Source organism: Oncorhynchus tshawytscha, linkage group LG17 (genome assembly GCF_018296145.1).
Source record: "Oncorhynchus tshawytscha isolate Ot180627B linkage group LG17, Otsh_v2.0, whole genome shotgun sequence".
In the NCBI taxonomy this organism is placed as follows: Eukaryota; Metazoa; Chordata; class Actinopteri; order Salmoniformes; family Salmonidae; genus Oncorhynchus; species Oncorhynchus tshawytscha.
Window position 1 is genome coordinate 24,653,711 of NC_056445.1, and position 14,802 is coordinate 24,668,512.

General features: G+C 46.4%; 1 protein-coding gene across 1 annotated transcript in view; it reads right to left on the reverse strand.

Annotated features, from left to right (window-relative positions):
• LOC121839793 (staphylococcal nuclease domain-containing protein 1-like) overlaps positions 1–14,802 on the reverse strand; it is a 283,991-nt gene that overhangs the window by 19,866 nt on the left and 249,323 nt on the right. Inside the window, exon 8 of the mRNA XM_042300487.1 lies at positions 2,027–2,071. Within this exon, the coding sequence (XP_042156421.1) occupies positions 2,027–2,071 (45 nt within the window). The remainder of the gene's footprint in view (positions 1–2,026; positions 2,072–14,802) is intronic.

Below are 14,802 nucleotides of genomic sequence, written 5' to 3' on the forward strand. Positions count from 1 at the left end.
AGGTGGGCAAGCGGACCCTGGGGTGTGTGGAGGTGGGCAAGCGGACCCTGGGGTGTGTGGAGGTGGGCAAGCGGACCCTGGGGTGTGTGGAGGTGGGCAAGCGGACCCTGGGGTGTGTGGATGTGGGCAATCGGACCCTGGGGTGTCTGGAGGTGGGCCATCGGACCCTGGGGGTGTGTGGAGGTGGGCAGCGGACCCTGGGGTGTGCCAATGGAGGTGGAACAAGCGGACCCTGGGGACAGTGGAGCAGGGCAATGAAGGGACCCTGGGGTGTGTGGAGGTGGGCAAGCGGACCCTGGGGTGTGTGGAGGTGGGCAAGCGGACCCTGGGGTGTGTGGAGGTGGGAAAAGCGGACCCTGGGGTGTGTGGAGGTGGGCAAGCGGACCCTGGGGTGTGTGGAGGTGGGCAAGCGGACCCTGGGGTGTGTGGAGGTGGGCAAGCGGACCCTGGGGTGTGTGGAGGTGGGCAAGCGGACCCTGGGGTGTGTGGAGGTGGGCAAGCGGACCCTGGGGTGTGTGGAGGTGGGCAAGCGGACCCTGGGGTGTGTGGAGGTGGGCAAGCGGACCCTGGGGTGTGTGGAGGTGGGCAAGCGGACCCTGAGGTGTGTGGAGGTGGGCAAGCGGACCCTGGGGTGTATGGAGGTGGGCAAGCGGACCCTGGGGTGTATGGAGGTGGGCAAGAGTCCTGTGTGTCATGTGGATGCCATCTATCCCTCTCCCTCTCTTGCTTTCTTTCCATCAGCGTGGGCCTGCACAGACTGTGGGCCAGCGTCCATTTAGGACAGCACTGCCTGCCAATGAGATGTGGAACAGACAGGTGGAGAGAAAGACAGAGGGAGCAGAGAAATGAAGGAGGGCTCCTTTCTTCTACTAGTAGTTGTAATTACAGCTTTGGAAACACCGGTTTACCTGTCATGCCAATAAAGCCAGGATGAATTTGTATTGTGTTGAGCGAGCTAGTATGAAACAGGGACAGAAAGGTGAGAAAGGGGGAGAGAGGTAGCGATGTAGAGAGAGAGGTAGCGAGAGAGAGAGGGAGCTAGTATGAAACAGGGACAGAAAGGTGAGAAAGGGGGAGAGAGGTAGAGATGTAGAGAGAGAGGTAGAGAGAGAGAGAGGGAGCTAGTATGAAACAGGGAGAGAAAGGTGAGAAAGGGGGAGAGAGGTAGTGATGTAGAGAGAGAGGTAGAGAGAGAGAGGGAGCTAGTATGAAACAGGGACAGAAAGGTGAGAAAGGGGGAGAGAGGTAGCGATGTAGAGAGAGAGGTAGAGAGAGAGAGAAGGAGCTAGTATGAAACAGGGACAGAAAGGTGAGAAAGGGGGAGAGAGGTAGCGATGTAGAGAGAGAGGTAGAGAGAGAGAGAGGGAGCTAGTATGAAACAGGGACAGAAAGGTGAGAAAGGGGGAGAGAGGTAGCGATGTAGAGAGAGAGGTAGCGAGAGAGAGAGGGAGCTAGTATGAAACAGGGACAGAAAGGTGAGAAAGGGGGAGAGAGGTAGCGATGTAGAGAGAGAGGTAGTGAGAGAGAGAGGGAGCTAGTATGAAACAGGGACAGAAAAGTGAGAGAGGGAGAGAGGTAGAGATGTAGAGAGAGAGGTAGAGAGAGAGGGAGCTAGTATGAAACAGGGAGAGAAAGGTGAGAGAGGGAGAGAGGTAGAGATGTAGAGAGAGAGGTAGCGAGAGAGAGAGAGGGAGCTAGTACGAAACAGGGATAGAAAGGTGAGAGAGGGAGAGAGGTAGAGATGTAGAGAGAGAGGTAGCGAGAGAGAGAGGGAGCTAGTATGAAACAGGGACAGAAAGGTGAGAGAGGGAGAGAGGTAGAGATGTAGAGAGAGAGGTAGCGAGAGAGAGAGGGAGCTAGTATGAAACAGGGAGAGAAAAGTGAGAAAGGGGGAGAGAGGTAGAGATGTAGAGAGAGATGTAGAGAGAGAGACGGAGCTAGTACGAAACAGGGAGAGAAAAGTGAGAAAGGGGGAGAGAGGTAGAGATGTATAGAGAAAGTGAGCAAGAGATAGAGAGAAACTTACCCTGGCAGTCTTGGCAGACTCCTGACCGTTGAGATACTCCGTCACCTGCGAGAGAGAACATGCATTAGTGTTGCAACTAAACCAGACTGAATTCTGTGGAGAGAAACATATTGGGTGCATCCCAACTCTCTAATGTAGCCTTCTCGACACGACTCCTTTCCTTCATTGAAAATCGTCTCAGTGCAGATGAATGAGAAGGACACAAGTGTAGGACGCCACTTTAGACTATCAACACGCACAGACAAACACCTTCCCACCCATACATTCATAACACACATGTTGACAGGCTTCAATGATGCCATGTGCAATGCAGTGCTAACAACAAAAACAGCAAGGTCATCATCAGATCAATAGGAAATGCGGATGCTAACCGCTAGCCCACGTGCTAACAGCTAACAACAGCCAGCAATCAAGCCAAGTGGCTCTCGTCTATACAGCGAGCTAGCTTTTAGAGCCTTCCTATTTAGCATTTAGTTACAATCAAAATGCATTCACGTTTCAGCGATAGGCTAGCAGGGTAAGAGAGGCGCACTACCTGCCTACGCTAGAGATGAAATCAGACCTGTATTGTGATTGTACTGCATCACAAGGGCAGGTGATTAGTCGGCGAGGGCCCTGATACAGCAGTGAATGGTGGGAATAGAGTCAGGAAGTCAGAATCCTCTAGGATATTGAGGTCTGTAAATGAAGTAGATTATGCTTGTATATGTGCGTCTTTGTAAGGGCTGAGAATTATGATATTAACACGATACTTCAGTGTTGTTATGTAGGGGCGGCAGGTAGCCTAGTGGTTAGAACGTTGGGCCAGTAACCAAAAGGTTGTTGGGTCGAATCCCTGAGCTGACAAGGTAAAAATCTGTCATTCTGCCCCTGAACACAGAGGTTAACCCACTGTTCCCCGGGAGGCCGTCATTGTAAATAAGAATTTGTTCTTAACTGACTTGCCTAGTTAAATAAAGGTTAAATAAAATGATCACAATTCTACATGGATTGCGATTCAATACTGTGATTTGTTGTTCCAAACATACTGCTCACCATATGTCTCAGGCAGAGGAACAAGATAGAGTCATGAGAAAACAAGTTTGATCAGTCTTGTAAATGTGCTGAAAACAAATTGGCTTCCTACTAAGATGGAGAACAAGCTATGAAGGAAAATACTGGAAATGTGGTGTGCAGTTACAGCCAACTAGCACAAAAATAGTATTATCAAAATAATATGATATATCCTCAAATATAACTGTAGTTATTTTTCTCCCCCATCCTTAGTCTTTGTGTAAGTGTGGGAAATTAGGCTGGCTTGGATAGACAGGATTTGACTTCTGATGCTTCGGCTCAAATGAGAGTGAGTGAGAGAAAGTGAGAGAGACAGTGAGAAAGACAGACAGAGAGAGAGAGACAGTGTGATAGTGAGAGAGACAGACAGAGTGAGAGAGTGAGTGAGAGACAGACAAACAGAGTGAGAGAGACAGACAGACAGAGTGAGACAGACAGACAGAGTGAGAGAGACAGACAGAGTGAGAGAGACAGAGTGTGAGACACAGACAGAGTGAGAGAGACAGACAGAGTGAGAGAGACAGACAGAGAGAGAGACAGACAGAGTGAGAGAGACAGACAGAGTGAGAGAGACAGACAGAGTGAGAGAGACAGACAGAGTGAGAGAGAGACAGAGAGTGAGAGAAACAGAGAGTGAGAGAGAGACATAGTGAGAGAGACAGACAGAGTGAGAGAGAGACAGAGTGAGAGAGACAGAGAGTGAGAGAAACAGAGAGTGAGAGAGACAGACATAGTGAGAGAGACAGACAGAGTGAGAGAGAGACAGAGTGAGAGAGAGACAGAGTGAGAGAGACAGAGTGAGACAGAGTGAGAGAGACAGAGTGAGAGAGACAGAGAGTGAGACAGACATAGAGTGAGAGAGACAGACATAGTGAGAGAGACAGACAGAGTGAGAGAGACAGAGTGAGACAGAGTGAGAGAGACAGACAGACAGAGTGAGAGAGACAGTGTGATACTGACAGAGAGAGACAGAGAGAGAAGCGGCAGACAGGCAGCGCTGGGCATATTGACCTCTTATTATGCCAGAGTGTCCATTTAGCCCCATTGACTGAGCCTGACGATGAGTCACAGGACACAGCATGACGAGACCGAGGGATGGGGGAGGGAGGTAGAGAGATGGAGGGAGGGGGTGGAGAAGAGTCTTAAAATGAGAGAGACAGAAAGGAAATGTCCGGTTACGGTCAAGAGAGACTGTGTGTATTGTCTGTCAGTGTGTGTGTGTATAGAGGCTGAACAGCTCCAAACCAGGAGGGTGCTCTGCACTGTGTCTGAGCGGTTTAGCTCTACATGGTTCTGGCCAGCCCTCCTCTCTCTCCTCCAACCCAAGCTAACCCAGCCTCAGCTCTGGCTCCTTCCTGCCAGCGTGATCAATGGGGAGGCTTTTGTGTGTCTCGGGTCAGTCTGGGGAAAAGTGGGTGAGGAGAAGGGGAGGAAGAGGGAGGATTCACAAGATGGGAGGGTGGGTTGAAGAGGAGAAAATGGGTGATAGGGGAGAATTGGGAGAGGAGTGGGGAAGAGAAAAGGGTCGAAGGCAATGAAGGGGGGAGAATAAGAGTGAGGGGAAGGGGTGGAGGAGGAGGACAGGAAAAATAAGGGATGAGAAGAGGGGACGGATAAGGAGGAGAGAAGGGTTGAGAGGGTGAAGAGTGGAAGAGAGTGAGTCAAAGGCTGAGGGAGGAGGGGGGGTGAGACAGTCTACTCTATACAGTACCATATTAACCACAGAGGGTTCCATCATGCATCATAACTGATCAGGAGAACAGATGAGACTCCCGGCCAAAGAAATGAACACAGATATAGGAGAACGGCAGATGTTGAAAACTGCAGAGCGTGGATTCCGCATTGGGTTTAATTGCTTAGCTAGCTGGTATACACTGGTTCATTTGATAGCAACCCAGAACACATGAGGGTCAGGAAGAAAAACATACTTCAGTACAGCTGGATCGTACAGCTGTGTGTGTGAGAGAGACTGTGTGTGTGTGTGTGTGAGAGAGACTGTGTGTGTGTGTGTGTGTGTGTGTGTGTGTGTGTGAGAGAGAGACTGTGTGTGTGTGGGATGTCAAAAACTGCAACTGCTGCATAAGCTATCAATCAAAGCTAACTAAGAGTGAGAATTTAGAAAAGGGGACAGCAGATGTTCACATATTCCCAAACAGAAGTGACCATACGGAGGTCCTAGTCCATAGCATTAACGTCTTACTTCAGAGGTCTGCGGTGACATTTGAGTGGCTGGGAGGGGTCCGGATACGCCATGTTAAAAGTCTTTTAGTGCCCCGTGTCCTTCATGACTACTGATGTAGGTTAAAGTCCCAGGATGGAATTCCATCATCTTGTCATTTCCTTTCATCCACCACCGACCCACCTACCGTCTGCTTTGGAGACCTCTTAGAGTAACCCCATCTCAATAATGACCTCATATTTGGTCCTGGCCAATAGCAGGGGACTATATAGAGGCATTACTATATGAATGAAAGGGATCTGCCAGACAGCTAGCCAAGCTCTTTGTCCTTTAACTAAGGGGTGCCTTCCTGACAGACCGTCTCCTGCTGTTCTCTTCAGTACAGTATGTGAGAGCAGGAAACCAGTGTGTGTGCCTAGCATCCTCCTAATATGGGCCCATATGCTGTTCCAGAAAAGCCCTTTCAGGACCTTTTCACAGCCACCAGACGGTCTCTACACTGGAGGACAATCACTAGCCAATAAACCAGCTACAAGAAGAATACGGAACCAAATATCTCAACTAAATGACTAAATAGCATAGGGGGATAGGCTTTGTGTATTTCAGAATGATAGTAGGGGGAGAGGAGGAAGAACGAGAGCGTGAGAGAGAGAGAGATAATAGTACTGTATGACCCCACAGAGCTCCATATGCCAGACAGATGCCCCTGGTCCCATCTATACCAGGTTGGTGTTGGTGAACAACCTACTAATATCTGGCACACTGGGAGGTGGTGGGAATATGGTGTTGGTGGTCAGTGTGTTGAGTGTGTAGAATAAGACTAAGTAAGAGTGTGTGTGTGTGTGTGTGTGTGTGTGTGTGTGTTCGGTGGATCACTATACACAGGTGGTGTTTTGGTGTGTGTGTGTCTCTCTACATGTGTGTATGTGAGAGTGCAAGCTGTTTTGGTGCAAGTCTGTGAATGTGCTAGATGGCAGGTTTTTGGCTGGAGGTGTGAGTGGTTCTGGTTCAGGATGAACAGATGATGTGCATCCTGTTTTTGGTACAGAGAATACATTCATTCCCATAGTGTCTGACTCAATGCAGGTGATGCCTTAAAACCCCATTATAGTCAATCTGGAATAATGTTCTTCATTTTGTACAACAAAGATAACGCTCGTTAGCAACACTAAGTATCAGTCGTATTATACACCCGATGCCTTCTCCGACTTGCAAAACATCCCTCTTTCTTTCTCTCTTTCCCTCTCTCTCCCTTTCCCCCAAAACGCAAAAAGAGAGACCACATGTATTCCATCTTATGAATAGTCAGCAATGGATTAACAACTGGTATCCAATTTATCTTCTGAACAGTCTGCCTCTGTACTTGTGAATAACAACGACTCCTCACTTCGTAGTTCTTTCCAGGCTTGTCTGACTCTGCAGTCCTGGGTGTTAGTTTTAAAGCTGCAAGATGTAACTTTTTGGGCGACCTAACTGAATCCACATAGAAATTGAGTTTTAGATATGTCATTGTAATTGAAAGCATGTCTAAGAAGCAGTAGATCTGTTCTATGTGCGCTATTTCTATGCTTCCCGTTCTTAAGTTTAGTTTTTGCGTCTTTTACTTTCAATTTTGTGCACCAGCTTCAAACCGCTGAAAATACAATATGTTTGGTTATGGGAAATACATTTCAGGGGTTTAGATGGTACAATGATTCTCTACACTAGACTTGCTTGTTTTGTAACATAAACTGAAATTAGGTAAACTATTAGAATTTTAGCAACCAGGAAATGGTGGAGCTATTTCTGCATAGTTCATCTTAAAGTGATATCCCTCACAGAGAGAACCACACCACTGGCTGTCTGTCTTTCCAATAGTGCTAGAGGAGACTCAGTGTTCTCCCCATGTCTCTCTAGATATCCTGGTAACATGGATTTGATTTGAAAAGCTCCTCTTTTAATCACAGCAGTCTTTGTCAGACACTGCTCCCTGGAGACTGTGTGTGGGAGTGTGTGTGTGCCATCGGTGCATGTCTGTGTGTGAGAGTACGGTATGTCTGCCTGTTTGTGTGTTTGTGTGACTGCGTGTCTGCATGCGCGTGTGTGTCCCTCTGAAGTCCCTGTGAGGCATGCTGGGACAGGCCCCGGTGCATGCTGGTACCTCCAGCAGTGTGGTCTGTCGGGGGCTTTCAGGCAGCGAGGGGGACAACTTGTCCCTCTAATCACTCTGACATCAATGCAAATGTTTTGATGGCCTCTATTAAAAAGAGGTGGATCCCATTCGCATTCTATAGGCTAGGCCTACCATATTTATTAACTTTCCTAATATTAAGCCCATTGCATCACTTTACAATAGGAGTATAGCCTACCTGGCTGGCATGTAAATTAACTACAGGATAGCCAGATCAGGGCCTACCATAAGGACAACTCAGAGTATGCTAGTGTGTTCATCTGAAATAGTCTACAGTTTCTTCATATCGTGTTTCTTTAGACCTGTCTAAAATATATCATGGATTTATTGTGAAGGTGTAGGCTATATTACATTATTACATTACATTTATTAGACTTTTAAAAATGTAGATGTTCCAAAGGTCTGCATCAGTGGCTTGGAGGCTGTGTGTGGAAGCCAGGAGATGTTAAACATGTTTATGTTAATTAACGGTCAATTACGGTGAGACCGGCAGTTATTAGCTTGACAATCACTGGCTGACAAAATGTCATGACCACAGCCCTACTCTTGGATAGAAACATTGTGAACAAGGTTTTTAAAAAGGTATGTGGGCCTACTTCATCTCCACACACACACACCAGGTAGAGACACACAGGCTGAGAACTTTGAGATTTGACCTACACAAGTGCATTTGATGGTAAAATACACAGACAGACCAATGTAATGATGTCTCTTGTAGGTAGGTCATTTTCCACTGAAAGGAAATGTTGACCATATAAACCAGCCTAAATGATTATGATACAACAAAAGTATATAAAAAAGAGAACCCTATAGACATAGCTAAAGATGAGTTGGCTAAAGATGAGTTGGCTAAAGATGAGTTGGCTAAAGATGAGTTGGCAGAAAACTAGGGCAGAACTAGGTTAGAGTAGCAGAAATACTTTGTTTCTATTTCTCTCTTTTATTGTGTCTCCCAATGAGATCACCCACTGTGAAGTGACAGAAGTTTAAATGACCTACACCCACTCTCCAACACCAACCCTCACTTCCCCCCTCTGTCTCTCCCTCCTCTCCTGACCCCAGGGTGTGGGGGAGGCAGGAGTGTGTGTGGTCGGGTCAGGGGAAATAGAGCTTGGCTAGTGGCGAGTGTCACTGTCACCCTGGACATGTCACAAGGCCCCCAGAGCACTGCTGCAGGCGGTGTGTGTGTGTGGGTATGAGAGGTAGGGTCGATAGGAAAGTGTCCATTACGCGTTCAACACGAACTCTTACTGGTTAATGAGGTATCGAACAGTCAGGAGGAAGGGGCATGCTTTTGCACATGGGGGGGGTGATGGGACATGACAGGGACCCATGGGGGGTTTAGGGTGAGGGGGTCGATGGCAAGCTGTCAACCAGACAAAGTTGGTTGAAAGTACTGCAAAAGGCCATTGAGTATACCACGACAAAAGAGTTATCCTGTATGTCTCAGAACTGTCTATCTTTACTGCCTATGATAGGTGAGTGATTGGTTGTGTCTCTCTGTGTGTCTGTAGGGCCTCGGAGGCCCCCAGAGTCCGTGCTGCTATTGAGTACTCAATTTATCTCTGCTGTTCACTGATAAGGGCAGATGGCTATTATTAACCGACAAACCTACAATTCCCATGTGGCATCTCATCCTCACTGTTCAATTACACTGATAGAAGAAACTACATTTCCCATGAGGCATCACAGCAATGCCCCACCGCACAATTACACTGTAGTAGAAGAAACAGCATTTCCCATGGGGCAACATGTCTGCCTTCAGCACAATAGAAAACACTACACATCCCCAAAGCACCTCATTTGTTCCTCTCGGCAATTACACCAAATTGTAACAACTTCACTTGCACAAGGCATTTCACCACAGAATAATTACACTGTAACCCATATTTATTTGAACCTTTATTTAACTAGGCAAGTCAGGTAAGAAGAAATTCTTATTTTCAATGACGACCTAGGAACAGTGGTTTAACTGGTCTAGGAACAGTGGTTTAACTGGTCTAGGAACAGTGGTTTAACTGGTCTAGGAACAGTGGTTTAACTGGTCTAGGAACAGTGGTTTAACTGGTCTAGGAACAGTGGTTTAACTGGTCTAGGAACAGTGGTTTAACTGGTCTAGGAACAGTGGGTTAACTGGTCTAGGAACAGTGGGTTAACTGGTCTAGGAAAAGTGGGTTAACTGGTCTAGGAACAGTGGGTTAACTGCCTTGTTCAGAAAGACAGATTTGAACCTTGTCAGCTCGGGGATTCGATCGAGCAACCTTTCGGTTACTAGTCCAACGCTCTAACCACTAGGCTACCTGCCTCCCCATATAACACCTACAAAGAAACTACACTACCCACGAGGCACATCATCTGTCCTCTCATAATAAAATGTACACTGCAACTCCCCAAAACATTACATTTCTCAGGAGGCAGCACATCCATCCCTTCACAGTAGTGCAATTTACCTACACGGCCAAAATAAAAAATCATCTGTTGGGAAATAAACTAAAGATCCCATGGGGCCTCTCATCTGCAGAAGAGCACAGCAATTAAAAGCAAGTGTTGGTCTGATCCCCAGCTCTCATATCCCTCTTCAGCTTGGGCTTCAAGCAGCAGCGTACGTCCTTCTAAACTCTCTGGCTCCATCCACATCACAGCTGCCTTCTGCTCTCTCCCAAAACACTCCACACTCACATGCCTGCATCAGCACAAACACAAACACTGGAGCTAGCGATGCTAACACTGGAGCTAACACACAAACGCACACTGGAGCTAACACCAAAGCCAAAACAACAATCCTAGCTCAAAGCGCTAGGTGAGTGTTGTGTATTAGCTTATGTCGCTACAAAGAGCCAACCAGGGCATAACATTAACATCCTCCAAATGCGGGTAGATTTAGGTAATGGTTGGTAATGTAAGTGAGTGGTCAATTTGCAGGGCTCTACAGTGCGGGCATTACATTTACGAATAAAAATATTGTAACGACCCTGGGTTTATAAGCGCAGGGTTTATATAGCGCGCTGGACGTCGAGGGTTCGAGACCTGCTCCCTGCCTGTTTCATTACAATATAGTGAAAAAGTCAAGTATGAGCACGTGTGAGGAAAATGCTGCAGTAGCTGTTTTCAAAGTATTTCTGCCGTTTTGTTTCATAGCTGCTAATCACACAAATAAATATGAATCTATATCCCACCTCATGAAGCAACACTGCCTGGCAGGAGAGATTTGTGCACTGTTCTGATTCATTTCTGGAGGCGCTGCGCACAGAAATAAAAGTTGGTCAAATGTACTCTAAAGTCTACAAACGGAAACTTTGTCCTCGTGTATCTTGGCTATTTACATTGTTTTGTTCACAAGGTTGGCTGTTTTTAAAATGGAAGTTTGAGTCTGCTGCTTCAACTGACGCAAAGAGATACTGTCTTCTCCTAGTCAGAGCCCAAATCTCTCACACACAGACCCGTGACAGGACTCCAGTGGCACGGTTACCATGGTAACCTCCCAGCCTGAACATTTAGTCTCATCTGATATGTTTTCGGGTCACAAAAAATGAAATTGAGTTTTATCTCACATTATTTCTTACTAATAAATGTTTTGTTTTAGAAACATTAAGTATGGCCATCAGCACGTGTATTTAAAAAAAAGGTAATTATGGCGCAAAATATTTTTTTCTGACCAATTTTTCCATCTACCTGCCACAGTGGCTGGTGGACCAAAAAGTACATTTTAGGCAGTTAACCCACTGTTCCTTGGCCATCATTGTAAATAAGAAGTTGTTCTTAACTGACTTGCCTAGTTAAATAAAGGTTAAAAACAAAAAAGGGAGAGTTAGCGTTTGAAGCTAACTAACTCTAGAACAAATGTTCTATTGAAAAGGACTAGGGATAATATACAAGGTTCATGCTATGTTGGTGATTGATAATTAGCAAGAGGCTTCTGTGTTTTGTAATTTATTGTTAATTTGCAAAAGGGGAGATGATTAGCTTGTAGAGCTAATGAACTTTTTCACCCGACAACAGCGTTCGCTTAGCGCAGCCTGATTGTGCGAGACGGGTTGGGAGTCAGTCATCTGACGTCGTCGCCTTTGGTTGGCCTACTTTTACTGTGGTGATCGAGCACCAAGATGGTGTCTGTACGACCGTACTGGAACTTAATGCTTTTTAATAGACTTCAACTTCAGTCATGGAATGAATCACTTTTGTGTCAGACAGGTCTGTGTGTGTGTGTGGTGACAGTATGCTGTGAATGTACCTGAAAAGAGAATATTCTCTCGATGAAAGATGGTGAATGTACAGTTGAAGTCAGAAGTTTACATACACCTTAATCAAATACATTTAAACCCAGTTTTTCCACAATTCATGACATTTAGCCCTGTCTTGGGTCAGTTAGTGTAACAGTATAACTTTAGACCGTCCCCTCGCCCATACCCGGGCGCGAACCAGGGACCCTCTGCACACATCAACAACAGTCACCCACGAAGCGTCGTTACCCATCGCTTCACAAAAGCCGCGGCAGAGCAAGGGGAACCACTACTTCAAGGTCACCGATTGAAACGCTATTTAGCGCGAACACCGCTAACTAGCTAGCCATTTCACATCCGTTACATTAGGATCAATATTATATTTTAATATTTTAAGAATGTGAAATGTCAGAATAATAGTAGAGAGAATGATTTATTTCAGCTTTTATTTCATTCATCACATTCCCAGTGGGGTCAGAAGTTTACATACATGCAATTTGTATTTAGTAGCATTGCCTTTAAATTGTTTAACTTGGGTCAAATGTTTCAGGTAGCCTTCCACAAGCTTAACACAATACGTTGGGTGAATTTTGGCCCATTCCTCCTGACAGAGCTGGTGTAACTGAGTCAGGTTTGTAGGCCTCTTTGCTTGCACACACCTTTTCAGTTCTGCCCACAAATTTTCTATGGGATTGAGGTCAGGGATTTGTGATGGCCACTCCAATACCTTGACTTCGTTGTCCTTATTAAGCCATTTTGTATGCCTGGGGTCATTGTCCATTTGGAAGACCCATTTGCAACCATGCTTTAACTTCCTGACTGATGTCATGAGATGTTGCTTCAATATATAATTTTTTCTTCCTCATGATGCCATCTATTTTGTGAAGTGCACCAGTCCCTCCTGCAGGAAAGCACCCCCACAACATGATGCCGCCACCCCCGTGCTTCACGGTTGGGATGGTGTTCTTCGCCTTGCAAGCATCCCCTTTTTTCCTCCAAACATAACGATGGTCATTGTGGCCAAACAGTTCTATTTTTGTTTCATCAGACCAGAGGACATTTCCCCAAAAAGTACGATCTTTGTCCCCATGTGCAGTTGCAAACCGTAGTCTGGCTTTATTTATGGCGGTTTTGGAGCAGTGGCTACTTCCTTGCTGAGCGGCCTTACAGGTTATGTAGATATAGGACTCGTTTTACTGTGGATATAGATACTTTGTTCCCGTTTCCTCCAGCATCTTCACAAGGTCCTTTGCTGTTGTTCTGGGATTGATTTTCACTTTTCGCACCAAAGTACGTTCATCTCTAGGAGACAGAACACGTCTCCTTCCTGAGCGGTATGATGGCTGCGTGGACCCATGGTGTTTATACTTGCGCACTATTGTTTGTACAGATGAACATGGTACCTTCAGACATTTGGAAATTGCTCCCAAGGATGAACCAGACTTGTGGAGGTCTACAATTTTTTTTCTGGGGTCTTGGCTGATTTTTGATTTTCCCTTGATGTCAAGCAAAGAGGCACTGAGTTTGAAGGTAGGCCTTGAAATACATCCACAGGTACACCTCCAATTGACTCAAATGATGTCAATTAGCCTATCAGAAGCTTCTAAAGCCATGACATCATTTTCTGGACTTTTGCAAGCTATTTAAAGGCACAGTCAACTTAGTGTATGTAAACTTCTGACCCACTGTAATTGTGATAGAGTGAATTATACGTGAAATAATCTGTCTGTAAACAATTGTTGGAAAAATTACTTGTGTCATGCACAAAGTAGATGTCCTAACCGACTTGCCAAAACTATAGTTTGTTAACAAGAAATTTGTGGAGTGGTTGAAAAACGAGTTTTAATGAGTCTAACCGAAGCATATGTAAACTTCCCACTTCGACTGTATGTGTGTGAGAGAGAAAGACATACAGAAAATGAGAGCGATAAAGGGAGAATAAGAGGGACATGCAGACAGTAAAAGACAGAGAGAGAGATTGGGTCCCAAGATCAAAAGTGTTAACTGTGGAAAAGTGTGAGGAGGAAAACGGCCCATTGATCGTGGTGTTATCCACTGCCATTGATCTGGCAGACAGACAGCAGATGCAGCGTGGCAGTTATGGGGACGGGTCTGGTAGTTACGGGTCTGGTAGTTACGGGTCTGGTAGTTACGGGGACGGGTCTGGTAGTTATGGGGACGGGTCCATGCAGACCTTCTCCAGATCCTTCAGGTTTCGGGGCTGTCGCTGGGCAATACGGACTTTCAGGTCCCTCCAAAGATTTTCTATTGGGTTCAGGCCTGGAGACTGGCTAGGCCACTCCAGGACCTTGAGATGCTTCTTACGGAGCCACTCAGTAGTTGCCCTGGCTGTGTGTTTCGGGTCGTTGTCATGCTGGAAGACCCAGCCACGACCCATCTTCAATGCTCTTACTGAGGGAAGGAGGTTGTTGGCCAAGATCTCGCGATACAAGGCCCCATCCATCCTCCCCTTAATGCGGTGCAGTCGTCCTGTCCCCTTTGCAGAAAAGCACCCCCAAAGAATGATGTTTCCACCTCCATGCTTCACGGTTGGGATGGTGTTCTTGGGGTTGTACTCATCCTCCTTCTTCCTCCAAACACGGCGAGTGGACTTTAGACCAAAAAGCTCTATTTTTGTCTCATCAGACCACATGACCTCCTCCCATTCCTCCTCTAGATCATCCAGATGGTAATGGGCAACTTTAGACTGGCCTGGACATGCGCTGGCTTGAGCAGGGGGACCTTGCGTGCACTGCAGGATTTTCATCCATGACGGCGTAGTGTGTTACTAATGGTTTTCTTTGAGACTGTGGTCCCAGCTCTCTTCAGGTCATTGACCAGGTCCTGCCATTTGGTTCTGGGCGGATCCCTCACCTTCCTCATGATCATTGATGCCCCACGAGGTGAGATCTTGCATGGAGCCCCAGACCGAGGGTGATTGAACTTCATCTTGAACTTCTTCCATTTTATAATAATTGCGCCAACAGTTGTTGCCTTCTCACCAATCTGCTTGCCTATTGTTCTGTAGCCCATCCCAGCTTTGTGCAGGTCTACATTTTTAACCCCGATATCCTTACACAGCTCTCTGGTCTTGGCCATTGTGGAGAGGTTGGAGCCTGATTGATTGAGTGTGTGGACAGGTGTCTTTTATACA